General features: G+C 36.2%; 2 protein-coding genes across 2 annotated transcripts; one reads left to right on the forward strand and one right to left on the reverse strand.

Annotated features, from left to right (window-relative positions):
• Positions 1-3,066: 3,066 nt before the first annotated feature.
• On the forward strand, positions 3,067-8,850 carry tigarb (TP53 induced glycolysis regulatory phosphatase b). Its single transcript, XM_028448757.1, has 6 exons — positions 3,067-3,150; positions 3,365-3,402; positions 5,087-5,208; positions 6,057-6,134; positions 6,213-6,323; positions 8,089-8,850. Exons 1-6 carry the CDS (start codon positions 3,119-3,121, stop codon positions 8,473-8,475), a joined length of 768 nt encoding a protein of 255 aa, XP_028304558.1. The 5' UTR covers positions 3,067-3,118; the 3' UTR covers positions 8,476-8,850.
• A 2,591-nt stretch (positions 8,851-11,441) lies between these two features.
• fgf23 (fibroblast growth factor 23) lies at positions 11,442-13,873 on the reverse strand. Its single transcript, XM_028448758.1, has 3 exons — positions 13,641-13,873; positions 13,443-13,546; positions 11,442-12,495 (listed from the first exon to the last, which is right to left on the reverse strand). Exons 1-3 carry the CDS (start codon positions 13,852-13,854, stop codon positions 12,085-12,087), a joined length of 729 nt encoding a protein of 242 aa, XP_028304559.1. The 5' UTR covers positions 13,855-13,873; the 3' UTR covers positions 11,442-12,084.
• Between the last annotated feature and the right edge of the window lie 3,092 nt (positions 13,874-16,965).

The raw sequence follows: 16,965 nt of genomic DNA on the forward strand, positions 1-16,965 counted from the left end.
TTAGATTTTTTTTCTTTTTCAGAAAAAAAGACATTTTAAAATGGAATTTTTATTTTCAGAAGAAAAAAACATCTAAAAAATTGTAGACCTTAAGGATTTAGGATTTGTCTAAAATTCTCGTTAATTTTACATTTTTTCTTTTTCAGGAAAAACTGACGTTGAATTTATTTTCTTTAATTTTTTCAATGAAACGTGTAAAACATTTAGATGAACTGAAAAAAAAAAGCTAAAAATGAAATAAAACGTTGGCCATACTACAGTAAAAAAGAGTTAAATTGTTGTTATATTTAGCGTTTTATACTTCCATATTTTTTTTGTTGACTTTTATACAAAGGTAAACTTTTTGTTTGTCAGAGAAAGAAACAACATGACAAACGCTCTTTTTATAAAATCTGGATTCAAACTTGAGACGTTAGTTGCTGTTTACAGCTTTTATTTTGATACCCGAGCTTCCTGCTTGCTGCTGCCTGTCACTGTAAGGTTTGGGACGAAAAGACGTGAGAAGAGACTCGTGCAGACGGAAAAGTTGAGAGAAAGTGTTTAAACGGAGTGAGGAGGAGTTTGACTTTATGCTTTATGATGTTGCTGCGGTCGGACGATTGGTGGCCCCGTTATTATTATTATTATTAACCTGTACTATTAAAGGCGGGGGCCACGCGGGACACAATCGATGCACTTTTAAAAACACTCCTTGAGACAGGGAAAGGCGGGCGGCGGGTGAGGCGAACTCAAACGTTGAACATTTAGTCCTTTTGAATTTTTATTTAATGTTTTAGTTTCCGGGGCTGGATTCCCACAGGGTTTTCTTGAAAGAAAGCAACGCGGGCGGAGGAGGGACGGCGGTGTTTCACTGCAAGCCAAGTCCGGCGTGGACTTCAGCGCGTGTATTTAAACCTCTGAACTTGAATTATTTGTTTGAACGTATCATCGCGCCGCTGCCCTGTAGTTGTTCTTATTAAAAGAGTGTCCTGGGTCCTCCTGTTTAGCACACGGTGCTCTCTGAAGTCTGGTGAGCGCGCAGATTCAGTTTGAGCAGAATTCTTGTCGTTTTCTGCGTTTGCTTCTGTGCAGAAAGCCACATTTTTTGTTCTCCCTATTTTAGAAAAGTAAAAAAATGCTTTAAACAGAAAAGGTTTTTTTGTGCTTTTGAAAGTGTTTTTTGAAAAAGTTTATTATTCCAAAGTAGGAAAGATTCTCCACGTCGTTCTCTTGCTGCTATGAAGCTTTTTCTCTTCTAGTCTTACACAAAGATGCCTTATCGTCATTCACTTGTGTGCTGCTATATTATGAAATGTTGTGTATGTATTGTAACAAGTTGTTGCTTCTTTAATGTGTGTGTGAGTGTGTATGTGTGTGTGTGTATTGGAGGGAAGCAGTTTTTGGTGCGAGACTGGAAAGTGCTCGTCTTTGATTAGCATGTTTTTTATTTTTTATTCTTTGAATCGTTCCACGTGTATCCTAATTACTCCCTATCGTATTCTTGCTGCTTCTTCGTAACGTTCGTGTACCTCAGGTTAATTTGGACGGATCGAGCGAGAGCCCACATCATCGTTACCTCATCAGACTTTTGCATTTTCACTCTTAATTCGTTGGACGGGTCTCAGTTTTTATTTTTTTTGTTAATTTTTAAATTTTTTAATACATATTTTAGAGAGAAGTTGTTGAAATAAATTCTCCTTCCAGATTTGCATTAAACAGTTCAAACTGCAGAAACATGGTTCAAAAATGTTTTACATGTCTGGTGCTTCATTGTATGTTATCCATCAGTGGAAAAGACCAAAAAAAAAAAAAAAAATGTTTTTTTTCTACCTGGAGTTTCATTGTCATGTTCATTTCCAATACGGTGGATTACTGCTTGTTTTTGAGATACCAATAATTCAGTTTAAACCACAGGAATGTGTTGATTGTTCTCTCACTTCCCAGTGCCCCACAATGAAAAATGTACCTCAATAAATTGTCTTCAATAAATTGGCTAAAACCAAAAAGTGGCTTCTTTTCTATTCTTTCTAGAAATGTGCTTACATTTCCTACCAGCAGACGGCGACAAAAACAAGGATAAAGAAAAACTTTTTTTTTTTAAATAGCTCTTACTGGTATTTTGAGGTGTACAATATTTTGCAACTATGTACTGTAATTAGCACACGTCATATAATACTTTCAGGCAATAATGTAGGGCAATTTGCACCCATGTTTGGTATATGGAGGACCAAACTTGCCAAAATTAAATTTAAATGAATGAATAAATAAACGTGAAAAAGAAGGAAAATAAAAAATTAAATACATAAAAATAAATATAAGTGCATCATTAAAAAAAATTAAAAAGATTGTCCAAAAAATAAATATAGATTGATAAATAAAAAAGAAAATACAAATATAATGTATTTTTATTTTGTATATTTCATACATGCAAAGATTTAATCTTTACTTTTATTTTTTTTTTTTTAAAAAAAAAAAAAAAAAATTTGGTAGGTTTTTTCCTCCATATTTCGGAGGTTTATTTTTGTTGTGATATTAGATTCTTTGAATTGTTTTATTTCTTTGTTTCTTATCTATAATTAAAAAAAATCTGCATTTACATTACAAATTAAATGTTAAAATGTATTTTTTTGTTTGATCTCTGTTTATTACACAGCATCGCACAGTTTGCAGTTCATACGTAAGATATTACAGAATATTGCAGGAGGGCTTAATATAAGGATAAAACTTGATATCATTGATCATTGGAAAATATTTTATTAAAATTTTATTTATTATAAAATTTATTTATCTTGATGTGAACAGCAGTGTTTATTCAAAGTTAGAAAAAGAAGGTTAATACTAAAAATTGATTTGATCCGAGAGGAAAAAAAGGAAGGTTTGTGGCGCAGATTGATAATGCTAATCCTCTTCAAAATAAAAGGAATCAATTGTTTCCTTTAATCTGGGATTTACACTGGAACAGGTTTAAGAAGTCTCTTCTGTTGAGAAAAAAATCATGACCAATGAATACTCCAAGGAGAAATTATGTTATGTTTTATTTTATGTGCGTTTGCTCATTCTCTTATTTTGAAATATGACGCAGGCTATGACGCTGCATCACTTTGCGGAAGTGGCTCGTGCCCGGTGTCGGTCATTGAAGATGTTGACGTTCAGTGTAACGTTGGTCCGACAGTAAGTTTACATTAATGGCATCTTTTCCTTCTGTTTTTACAACATTTTAACCTTAAAATGAACCTTTTTTCGCGTTTAAATGTCGTGTTTTGAAACAGGGTTCGACCTTATGTCTGCTGTCGGTTAAGAGCATGTTAACTTTACTATTTTAACCGGTGGTAAACTAGCTTGTTAAGTCATGGCTGCTGACACAGTGTCTTTGTGTTTCATTCAGTGGAGAAACGCAGTACAACAGAGACAAGCTGCTACAAGGTAAACATCAACATTACACTACTGCTAACTAATATTCCATGTTTACTGTCATCTATCTGCCATTATAACAGTAATATACAAATACTGTTGATCACTAAGTTGTTATCGTGTATTTTTTTTTTACTCCAGTTGTTTCCAATCTCATTGTACTTATAAAATAATAAAATATTAAATAAAATAAAATATTGATATTTGTTGTTTCATAAATTATAATACATCCCCATCATAAATAAAACTGAAAGTAATGAAGAATAAATATTCAGGTGGACACACAACATTTAATAAACGTTTGACTTTAAGTTGAGCCGTAACCATAAATAGTTTTCGCCTTGGAATGATTTAATTATAATATTTCTTGATATATAAAAACAATCTCAAAAATGCATCTGAAATAACAAAAAGCAGAAACGATGACAACAACAACATAAAGCTGTGATTCACAACTATGACACCCCATCCCCCCAAAAAAGCAATACATCTAATAAGTAAACGGCAGATTTTTATCTCAAATTTAAAAAAAAAAAAAAAAAAAAAAGTCAAAGAGAAGAATGTATAATCAATTTTTGTTCTTATTAATTTGTTAAACTGAACTTCCACTGTCAGATTTGTGAATATTTGTAGTTTTTTTAGCCTAAGACCTGTGGAAAATGGGTCCTGACCCACAGTTTGACAACAAAGGATATATAAATATTATCTACATAGAAATAACGTTTCTTAACATAGTATAACATGAATCCATCTTTAATACTACTTTTTTTTTTTATAACTAATTGATTATATTATGTAACACACACAGACGCATATATGTCAGGTTTTTGTATGAAACTTTAATTCAGTAAAATTGTAATCTAATATATACATACAATTATTAGTTTAAATTTCATTCTCAGATCACTGTCTGTGTGACATCACAACTTTGTCATATATTGTAGGTTCTGGTCCTCATTTTCTACGAGGTTTATTAGTGTTTAGTTCTGGGCTTTTGTTGTGAAAAGTTAAGGCAGAAGTGGGTGTTTCCTGTATGCAGCACTCATAAACTAATGAATCAGATTCATTCATTTAGCCTCAGCATTTTGGACTCATCTGATTTATTGATCTGTTTATGATTTATTGATCTGTCTATGATTTATTGATCTGTCTGTGATTTATTGATCTGTCTGTGATTTACTGATCTGTCTGTGATTTATTGATCTGTCTGTGATTTACTGATCTGTCTGTGATTTATTGATCTGTCTGTGATTTATTGATCTGTCTGTGATTTACTGATCTGTCTGTGATTTACTGATCTGTCTGTGATTTACTGATTTGTCTGTGATTTATTGATCTGTCTGTGATTTATTGATCTGTCTGTGATTTATTGATCTGTCTGTGATTTACTGATCTATCTGTGATTTACTGATCTGTCTGTGATTTATTGATCTGTCTGTGATTTACTGATCTATCTGTGATTTATTGATCTGTCTGTGATTTACTGATCTATCTGTTGTGATTTATTGATTTCTACTGATCTATCTGTTATTTATTGATCTACGTGTGATTTACTGATCTATCTGTTGTGATTTATTGATTTTTACTGATCTATCAGTTATTTATTGAGCTACCCGTGATTTACTGATCTGTCTGTGATTTATTGATCTGTCTATGATTTATTGATCTAAATGTGGAGTGTACTTTGTGCTCTCAGGTCAGGGCGTGGACACTCTGCTCTCTCCCACAGGCGTAGATCAGTGTGAGGCGGTTGGACGGCGTCTCAGTGACGTTCCTTTCAGTCACGTGTTTGTCAGTAACCTGCAGAGGGCTGTACAGGTGAGATGGGGGAGGGGCTGATGGTTTAATCTCTCCTGCTCTGCGAATGGTTTGATTAAAGATATTTTTACTCTAAATTCTTAGTATATGAAAGTAAATCTTTGTAACGGGTAAAACATGGCAGGTTGTAATTTAACTCAAGTTTCACTTGTTTTTATAATTCAAAGGTTTTCAATGTTAATTTCATTATATATTCATCTTTATAACAGATTATTGAACTAGTTTCTATGGTAGATTTTTAAGAATAGTATATTTATTTAAAGTATTTTAGATATAGTTATTTGGGATTTATTTAGATTTTCTTTTAGTTTATAAACATACGTGAATTAAAAAACAGACATGTAATTTCGTCTGTATGTCTTCAGGGTTTATGTGCATTTTATATTTTTATTTTGAAAGCCTTACCATTGCAGTCTGCTTAGTTTAATGATGTATAAACAATAACTCCTGGGCAGATTGTGCTATAATTTGTGCATTGTACTTAATTTTGGCAAGAATTTTGTATGTTTCAGTGTCCTATCATATAATAAAGTTAAAGGTTTGTTATTTGTATTTATTTAGTTTTTTGTTTAAACCTTTAAGGATTATGTTGTCCTTATGGATCTAAAATAAATATCAACAGAGATAAGGAACAGTTATAACAAATACAAAAACATTATATACACATGTTCCTCAGGTCAGTGTTTAAACGCTGCTGTTTATTCTAATCTTGTGTCAATCATGTGCTTTTATTTTGTTAGTTTTAGCTCTTCCTGTTTCTTTGTGTCAGAACAGTTTTAAAGCCGTCCTCAGTCTTGATCTCTGACTTTTGAAGGATTTTGTTCTTCTCTCACCTCCTCCATGCTCAGACGGCTGAAATCATCCTGAGGAACAATGCTCACTGCTCCCACATGGACATGGCTTTGGAGCCGTTACTACGGGAACGAGTGAGACTCCACCCCTTCACTGTTTGTGGCTCTACAGTCTAATATCTGATCCTTTACGCGGTCTTATTGACCCTGTAGGGGTTTGGTGTGGCAGAGGGTCGACCCAAAGAGGATCTGAAGAACATGGCCAACGCTGCGGGTCAGGCGTGTCGAGACTACACACCCCCAGGAGGGGAGACCTTAGACCAGGTGAGTCACATGGAGTCTATTCAGCTGGAATCCTGTCGAACAGCACCACTCAGTGGTTAATTCATATATTACTATTCCCTAATAATAAAGGTTTATTAGATCAGGCTTTCTCAACCTTGGGGTCAGGACCCCATTTGGAGTCATGAGACACTGGGAGGGGGTCACCAGATGCTGTTTAACAAACTAAGAATATTTTTTGAACAATTTTTGCTTATTTTTATCCTTTTTCTGCAACTACACCAAACTTGCCGTATTTTAATCTATTTTCATCACTTTTTCTTGCCATATTTTTGCTCCTTTTAATGCATTTTTTCTCCATTATTCCCATTTCTGCCATATCTCCATCAAATTTCAATGCCTTTTCTGCACTTTTCTTCCACCTTCAAGATGTTTTCAGCACTTATAAACCCTTTCCACCACTTTTCCACCTAATGTCACATATGTTGACCATATTTCATGGTTATTTTTTCCAATTTAACCACATTCACGTTTTTTCATGCCCATCATTTGCCAGTTTAAACTTATTGTTCCAATATTGACACTTTGAACCCTTTTTTATTACTTTTTACCAGTTTCTGTGTTTTTAAAGTCTCATTTCACCACCGTTTCCACCATTTTTGGTCACTTTTAACCCATTTTAAGTCTGATTAAAACAAGGATTTACATCTTTAAAATGAATATATACTATAGAGCACAAATATTAAAAAACTTCCTGTATAACAGTGGATATTATTCAGATGAATAAATAAATGAGGTTATCACAGATTCATAGAACAATGGACCATCATTTTTGCTGACTTTATGGATGGACCCCAAAAATCTCTCCCCTTTATTCCCCCTTATAGATGGCCCTGTCTCCACATGACTGTTCTTCAATGTTCATGTCTGTGTTCAACCACCTTCAGCTACAGTGGGGGTCCCACTCTCTGGAACCTTTATTTTGGGGGTCGCGGGCTGAAAAGTTTGAGAGCCACTGCCAATGAGTTAGATCAAAGTTTCTCTCCATGTGTACCACTAGGAGTATGTGATGGCACTACAGGGGGTACTAGAGAGAGAGAGAGGGAAATTAACAATTGAAAGCATTCAAAATATGGGTTTTATATTGTTTATTTTGAGTTAAAAATGATAATTATAATAATGATGATGAAAAATGTCTTGATTAGAACATGAACTGAAAATACAAGGTCCAGAAATGACAAAAACTACAGAAATAAATCCATTCAGGAGGCACTAAATGCTGTTTTATTTCACTTATTTAAATAATGGGATTTTTTTAAGTGTGTGTTAACACTGTTATTCATTCTATTCTGAGAAAAATGTTGTAGTCAGACAAAATGGGGGTACTTGGATTAAGAAATAAGAGAAAAGATATACTTGAGCAAAAAAGTTTGAGAATCACTGTATAAGGTTTAGCCATTCAATACATTTTATTCAAAAGAGTGAACACTGAACTCAGGCTTTTCGTTTTTAAAGATAATTTAATGCAACTAAGAAAAAATAAAGTGTTACTTTGTCGGTAAGTGCGAACACATTTGATCCAATGTGGTCAACTTTCTTTTGCTGAATTTCAATTGACTTTTAGAACAGGATAAGAGATTATTGAAGTCAAGGCTTTGTGAAACAAAGATGAGGGTGTAAATCCACTTCAGAAGCTGTAGGCTTCACTGTGGCCTTCACGTGCACACTCACTCAGGATCTGAGATCTGTAGAAGTGCACGAGTCGTCTAAACGTCTCGGCTCGGCTTTGCTGTTTCCTCGATTCCAGGTGAGGCTCCGCTTCAAACAGTTCCTCAGAGTCCTTTTCCAGCAGATGTTGGACAGTCACGATGCGTCCAAACTTGACGACTCCTCGTCCGCCACCGGCTCGCCTGATGACGGCCTCCATGGCGCGTCCATCCACGTCCTGGTGGTGAGTCATGGCGCGTACATCCGCGTGGCCGTCAGACACCTGGTGGAGGACCTGAAGTGCACATTACCTGCCGGGCTGAAGCCGTCTCAGCTCTTCTCTCCGTGTCCCAACACGGGAATCAGCCGCTTCGTCCTCACCGTCAGCCGCAGCGGACCGGAGTCCAGAGCCACTCTCACCGCCGCTCGCTGTGTGTTTACAAACAGGAAGGAGCACCTGGAAGAGCTCGCAGAGAAAGAAGTTTAAATCCCACAGAACCTCAATCATGATCAGGAACATTAAAGAAATGAATAGAAAACCTAGCACAGAAACCTGAGTGTGAGACGCCGGGCGTTTTAACTCGTATTTATCGTACCAACTCCTTCCTGCTGTCAGAACCTTCGTCTGTTTGTTTCACATCAAACCAAAGCTTGAAACGTTTGATGACAGCCGCGATGCTGCTTGTTTGATCAGTGCAATATAACACAGAGACTGTAGAGTTTAGATTGGATTTAAAGCCAACTGTCATTGGTTGGATCATGTCACAGGGTTTTATTTATGTTTCATCATGTCAACATTGAAATAAAATTTATTAACCTCTGATGGTGCAGTGGAGGAGATCGGAGGCAATACTTAAAACTGGTTTTTGTTCCTCAGGACATTCCTGAACTGTTCCTGCTTTTTTGTCCTGTAACTGCTTTACAAACTCACTCCTTTCCACTAAACCAACATCAGGTCAAACACGAGCTGCACCTCTAGAGATTTTATGTTTTTATTATTAATATAACTATTGCAGTGCCCGCAGGAGGTATGTATTGCTGTAGAAAAGTGGGTGGGTAAGTAGCTTTTTCATGGAGGCCAAATGAGGTTGTGTTTGAAGTTGGGACTTCATCACTGTAGAGGTAGGACTGATGACGTCATCGCTGTAGAGGTAGGACTGTTGAGGTCATCGCTGTAGCGGTAGGACTGATGACGTCATCGCTGTAGAGGTAGGACTGATGACGTCATCGCTGTAGAGGTAGGACTGATGACGTCATCGCTGTAGAGGTAGGACTGTTGAGGTCATCGCTGTAGAGGTAGGACTGATGACGTCATCGCTGTAGAGGTAGGACTGATGATGTCATCCCTGTAGATGTAGGACTGATGATGTCATCCCTGTAGATGTAGGACCAATGTTTTAATGTTTTAACTGATGACATCATCACTGTAGAGGTAGGACTGATGACATCATCACTGAGTCCTTCGACTCAAGAGGTGGGGCGTCCAAACAAATCTGACGTTTCACACCCTTGAACCAAGCAGCAGCCATGTTGAAACTCTCAGGTCAGTCTGATCATGATCTGCAGAGATATTTGAGGAAAACACACACACACACACACAGAGAGAGATTCCTTGCTTTTATAAAGATATTATTTAATTAATTAGATCATACAATTTCATCTGCAGTCTCTTGACAGAAAAAGATGATGCATACCAATTTACTTAACTAAGGAAAAGGATTGGGACCAAATTTGATGGAGACGATAATTTTGGGCAAATCATCAAAGTCAAAATGTCAAGATTATAGTTTAAATTTAAAAAATGAACTCAAAATTCAATATTGTGAACGTTGAATGTTTGCTATTAAAGTCAAATCTATGGAAGCTAATGAGGGTCAATTCACCATATGTTAACAGATTGTGGTCGTCTACAAAATGCTGTGCGATAAATGCGTTAAACTATACTTCAAAGTTGGGTTTAACAACAGAGATTCTGTCTTTTAGCTCATAGACACAGCGTTGTAATTTCTTTAAGAACTTTGAAGAGATAATGCCAAATACAGAACAAATGCAGCAAACAAATGTTGAAGGTAGGGCTGGACAATATGAACCAAAACTCATGTCTCAATATATTTTCTTAAAATGGCAATATACGATATAGATTTCGATATTTTTTACTCAATAAAATCTTACCAGAAAGACAATTTTGGGTCCAATTTGCTGAAGCTGAACAATATGTGCCAGTTTATTCTTGTTCTCCTATAAGGAACGTGTGTTAGTGAGTTTATTTAGCGTAGGTTTGGTTTAGGTCGCACTCAGAAATCCATCTAACTGTGATTTTTATGCTGTTCTGAGAAGTAACTACAGTGGAGACTCCTAAAACAAGTATTTTGATACAAAATAAGCAATAATATAAAAATATATTATTAAATGCAATATTGAAATTTTCTATATTGCCAAAAGAAATCTCGGTATATCTTGAATGTTGATATAATGGCCAGGCCTAGCTGAAGGTAGAAATTGAAAGTATGACTCCATCGCAAGATCAATGGGTTTGTTGACGAAAAGTCACACACATTGCATTGTGGGAGTTGGAGTCCCATAGAAGAACGCAAAGATGCCGGAGAAGCTTTTTTAAGAGATTTTTTTTTTAACTTCATTCTTATCATGATTTCTTTTTCTTCTTCACCAAACAAGTAAGTCAGTGATTTCCTCGACTCGTAATATGACACCACTTCAGTTTCAGCGTGTTTCGAGTGTTTCCGTAAAAGCCACTTCATCTATACTTTGGGTTTTTGGGTTTCGATCTATTAAAACAGCAGAAATGTCCCTTTCGCAGAGTTTTTGATGTAGTAAATGAATCCAAACTCAGTTGTCCATCATGTAGTTTAAAAAATGTTATTTATGTGGTAGGTTAACAGTAATTTATGTTTTAGATGTTGTTGGTAAGATGGAATGAATAATAATCCCAGTAAACATTAGTCGATGCTGTGCTGCCTGAATGAAAATACTAAATTATCTTATTATTGTCTTGCTGCGCCTTCAATTAGTTGATATAATTCATTTCTAATGTCTTTAAGCTGACCTGACTTTTTGGGGTTGATAAACATGGATCATTTTTACAATAATAGACAAATTCTTCCTCATCAACTTCTCCCAAATCTCCTCGATTTCTTCAATGATCCTAAAAAATATATATAAAAAAGTTTTTTTTTGTCCCTCTAATTACTGCACCGTTTACTTCTTTTAAATGTTTTAATTTAAGTGCCCATGTTTCCAATATCCAAAATAAATATTAGTTATTAAATATAGAGATGTAGCATGTACACATTAAGGGAGCATATGGTCTGAAAACACCATCAGTTGAAGTCTTTACAAGATAAAACATTAAGAGATCCAAGCCTCCTTTTCAGTTGGTGATTATTAACATACAAACACTGAAACTTCTTCTATTTACACTTTTATTTGGTCCCAAGTTCAAGCAATGACTTCCTGCACATACTGTACATTCATAGACAATCCTCTTGTTTTGTTTCTTTATGTACATTTTTTTACTGCGTAACATCCATAAATACCATAAATAACAACAAAGATGTGGATTTAAATAAATAAATACTCTCCAGGCTGGTTTTTAAAGAGTTGAGCTGGAAAAAGCTCACTAAGTTTAGATATTAAGATGATGTCACGTTTGTGTATCTTTAAGATCCTAAATTCCAGTTCAATATCAGATGAGTGACACATTTGAAACTAAAGCGCATTTACAATAGTTGCTCATGATCTCCAAAACAGTTACGTTTACAGTTACAAACTGTATAAAACCCGAATAAAGAATAAGAAAATAATATTTTACACTTTGAACAACCAAAAGGAGAACACATATAAACCCTGAAGTTGTAATTAAGTTATTCCCTTTTGTGCAGTGAGTTTTTCCTAAAAAGTGGATTAAAAAGATTTTAGGAGCAGATTCTGTGCAAAGGGAATGTGAGTCAAGTCTATTTCTAATGATGGAAGTTTAAAGTCCGCATCAGGAAAACCTTCCTAATGGGAAGTCTGGTGTTGGACCAGTGGCAAACTGGACCCACTAAAAGAGGGACTGGGAGGTTGTGGTCGGGTACCGTCAGCCCATGACCCCGGAGCTCCGTGGGCTTCCTAGGCTGGCCGTGTACACGTTCCACGGGTCGTGGTCGGACGGAACCATCGGAGTCTCCCGGGACACGTTGCGCCCGTCGTCCCCGACCTCCAGCTCCGGCTCCATCTCTATCTCCAGGTCCGCGTCCTCCTCCTGCACGGCCCGGGAGTCCGACACCTCCTCGTTCCGCTTCTCCCGGTGCAGCAGGAGCCGCTCCAGAGGAACCGTGTTCTTCTTGGGCAGGAACAGCGCGGTCTGAGGGAGGTTCTGACCCACAGCGAACACCTGCCGGGAGCCCTCCAGGTTCAACAGGATCCCGGTCCGGATGGAGTAGTACACGTCCCGGTTGTTCTCCAGAATTCTGTGGTTGAACAGACACTGGTCCCTGAGGCAGGTGGGCTGCATGGAGGAAAGGTACAGGGTCCATTTTAATCACCACCACCATCATCATCATGGCAATATAAAATAAATGACGTCACAACCAGTATAGTCGGATTTATATTAGTATGCGTGAAGGTAGTTTTTCATTAGTTGAAAAAAGTTATTTTAAAAACAACTTCAAAATAATAAGCGATAAAGATTTTTTTCCCGAGACAATATTTTGAGATTATTATTTTGCGTCCTGTCATATTTCAAAAAACGCTCAAATAAGTCAAAGTTTTTACACTATTTCCTCATTCTGACAATCATCCATAATGTTATTAGCAATCGGAAATAAGTTCAAATGAATTTGTTATTAGAAATAACAAATATTATAATAGGCACGCGTAAAAAAAAGTACGTAAAACCATATTTCCCCAGCATTTTATTTATTTATTTTTTAACATAAAATCCTGAACTATTGCCAAATTTGCAGGGTTGACAGGGTTGCAGTGTAACACTCCCTTTGGGTGTTGCACTGCGCTCTTTTATTTCATTTTATTCAACAATACAATGTGCATAGCTGTCGCTAAAATAATTGCACTAATGTTAACATTTGACAATATTAAAACAAAAAGGGAAAAAAAAAGAAATTAAAACGGTTTTAAAATATCGCAAACAAATCTTATTTAATTGCGTTTTTGGAGGGGACTAATAGAGTTGATTTTCTTGCTGCAAAGTATACAATCTCCAAATTTTATTTTGAAGACTAACCATCAGAGATGGAATAAACTCATGAGTTTTGTGCCTAAAGGTTGGCTACTTGGTGCGTAAAACATTGAAATAATCATAAATGTATTAATACGTCATGTGCATTTTTGCATTTTATTTATAACTACATGTTTACCCTGAAAACCGTTTTTAATTCATAGGTTGATAGTTCTGAACAACATAAACATCAGTGCGTAAAAAGGAGAATTACGCACGGAGCTGAACGGGTTTCCCTCCAGGTCCATGCACAGGTAGCGGCTGCTCTTCACCCCCATGATGGCCACTCGCTCCCTGCTTTCAGCCTTCAGCAGAATCACACCTTTAGGAGAAAATGATAGGTGATGGTTAGACCTCCAACATGTAGTCACACACAATCACACAGATACCCAAAGTGCGTTTCCTACGAGACGTACTGTATGAAGTCCTGCTAGTGGCTTTGCACACGGTGCCATCCAGTTTGATCTCCAAGTAGAAGTTGTTGAGGTCAGTGGAGGTCTGCAGGTGAATGTATCTCCTTGGGTTGCCCCAGTTGGAGCCGACCAGCGGTGACGGGTTGGGAGCCGAATCCCCGGCAGGAATTCCCTGCAGCACGGTGAGCAGGAGAGCCAGCCGCCTGGTGACGTCCATCCTGGATCAGTGAGAATCTGGGATGCTACGCTGTCCCAAACTTTGGAGACAGATCCTATTTAAAGGCCCTGGAGCGCCACTCCTGCGCACGAAAAAGGAAACTCGCCCCCAAAGCAGATGTGGCCACTTCCACCTCTGTCTGTTGGATGCTGCTGCTGGTCGGACAACACGACTCTTATTTTAGGCTTTGGCTCACAATCCGAAAAAACAAGTCCGTTTCCTAATGTGTGTGCGCGCGTGCGTAGGAGGCGAAACAAACATCATGCAGAAACTACTGAAATCTGTGAATATACATTTTATAGGATGTAGGCACGTGCTGTCGAAGGTTAACACTGTATAGTGTAATCTTTCTCACAGAAATGCATGTTTTATTATTGTAATTAAATACATTTCTTATTTTATTGCACAATTGTGACCATCACCACCGACCCTCCTTGAGGAAGGGCAAGTAAAACTTCATTAGAGGGAGAAAAAAGAGAGGGAAGTGTGACACTTTGTGACGTCTACTCAATTTAAGTTCTCGCACCTGCCAAAGTGTAAGTGTGCACCTTCCACCAGCAGAGGGAGACACCACCTCATTCTGATAACTTCTAAGACAAATACCAACAAGAATATCTGAAATAAAGTTAAAGACTTAAACTAGAGGGAACAAATGGACACACTGTCAATTTAGATTTTGGGGGATTTTAAATTGTGAATGTGGTTAAATTGGCAAAAAATATGGTGAAAAGGGTTTATAAGTATATGTGTAGAAAAGGCATTGAAATTTGATGGAGAAGTGGCAGAAATGGGAGCAATGTAGCAAAAATGCATTAAAAGAAGCAAAAATATGGCAAGAAAAAGTGATGAAAATAGCTTCAAATATGCAGAAAATAGGAAATAATAAACAAAAATGTGTTCAAATTGTTCAAAAGAAGGCATCTGGCGATCCCCTCCCAGTGTCTCATGACCCCAACCCAAAATGTTGAGAACCCCTGCCTTATGAGAATAAAGCAAAAGTGACACATATTGTGCAGCTGTTTGTTAATAAATCAGCAAATTTAACCCAGAATTATCTTTCAGGTAAGATTTATATCGTATATATCGCCATTTTGAGATATGTATTTTGGTCCATATCGCCCAGTTTTAATCATATGGTATTGTGAACTCAGTGTATTGTGCCAGCACTAGAGCCAGTGAACTAAAATGTATTTTTATTTCATAACAGCAGCCTTTATTAATGTATTCTTTTTGTCTGTGAGAAATAACCCAGCTGTGTAAAATATAGGAAAATAAACTAGTGATAAAATACATATAGAGTCAGCATCAGTGTGATATTGTTGAATAATGCAAAGGAAACATGCAGAATTCATTCAGTGGTCAGAATACGACTGTTAGTCAGTGATTCCCAACCTTTTTTGTGTCGTGACCCCATTTTGATATCACAATTTTCTGGCAACCTCAGATACTTTTTTTTCAAACATTACTCTTTTTTTTTTTTTTTGATCATGTTTGATTGTAATATAGTGTTATGAGTAGCACTATAGTGACGAGATGCGACAGCTCTACATTTTTTTTGTTTTTTTGGAGCAAGTGAAGGTGTAGAATGCAGTTGTTTGAGCTGTGTGATGGTGTTTTAATTTGAAAAAGAATAAGAAATTTAAAAAAATATTATTAAACTATGCAATTAACTATTTAATTTTTCTACTGTGTTTTTCAAAATAGATTTATATTTGAGTTGTGTGATGGTGTTTTAAATTGAAAAAGAATAAGAAATTAAAAAAAATAACTATGCAATTAACTGTTTAATTTTTCTACTGTGTTTTTCAAAATAGATTTATATTTGAGTTGTGTGATGGTGTTTTAATTTGAAAAAATAATAGTAAAAAGTGGATTAAATTTTTAATTTTCAGTAATATTTAATACATTTTTTAATTTGTAAATTTTTACACTGTATTTTCTTGAAGTACATTTATATATTTTTATTCTTATTTTATTTATCTGCTGCTGGAACTGCAAATTTCACCTCATGGACAAATAATGGTTATCTTATCTTATCTTATCTTATTTGAGGAAGTGAAAGTATAAAATAGAGTGGTTTGAGGTTGCCTGGTAATCTAAAAAATTACAGAAATGTAATTTTAAACTGAATTTTTTTCTAAATCCTTTACGAGACACTTAAAGCGACTCCATTTGAATTGCGGGCGACCCCGTTTGGGGTCACAACCCCAAGTTTTAGAAACAATTGCTGTAAGTAAACTCAAGTGAAAGTATTTGAATACTTTTAAATACAAAGAGTTCAACAACCCAAAGAACGACTCGTCACCAACAACAGCACGTAAAAAAGAAAACAAACACAAACTTTATTAGTTTCTCAGGAATAAAGTGGACGGCTGTGCACAGCACATACATACAAAAATATTCACAAAAGGCCTTGATATCAAATTATATTTAAAGCATTGCCCGCTTCAAAAACAAGTGAGTGAAGCTGGTTTGTTTTTAACCTAGACTGAGTCAGCAGGTGAGGAGGACAGAATATTAAACACCAGACATTCTTCACCTCGGCTGAAAGATAAGACGACTTATGACAAGCTGTGGAGGAAATAAGGACAAGGATTATACTTTGTTTTCATATTTTTGAGGCAACAATCTGGAGTAAAAGACTCATGTCAGACCCTGGGCATCGTCATGGTGATATGTAATAGAGGCGCGCTTTGATTTGCTTTGCATGCACAATGTTTGTCTCGACGTCAGGTGGTTGTGCTTGATTTGTTTGCTGTATCGGTCGGAGTCTGTTAAGCTTTTCAGCTCTATGGATGATGAGGATGTCAGAAAAGGAAGATGAAGAACTTTGTGTGATGCTGAGTCACTCCCCACAGAAAAGTAGCAGCACCAATACTTGATCGTCTTCTTATGTTTACTCACAGTGTCCAACAATACATTTCTTATGATAACCACAGCTTTACAGAAGTAAAATAAGTTGTAAGAGAAAGAAAACAAATATGTATTTCGACATTAATTGGGCTTAAAATGTAATGTCAGTCACAAAAACAGACAAACACAGTCTTCTTAAGCTTGAGTCACCCAAACAATCTTGTTTTCATGTTTTTATTCATTAACTTGTAGCAGTGC

Source organism: Gouania willdenowi, chromosome 6, assembly GCF_900634775.1.
Source record: "Gouania willdenowi chromosome 6, fGouWil2.1, whole genome shotgun sequence".
In the NCBI taxonomy this organism is placed as follows: domain Eukaryota; kingdom Metazoa; phylum Chordata; class Actinopteri; order Blenniiformes; family Gobiesocidae; genus Gouania; species Gouania willdenowi.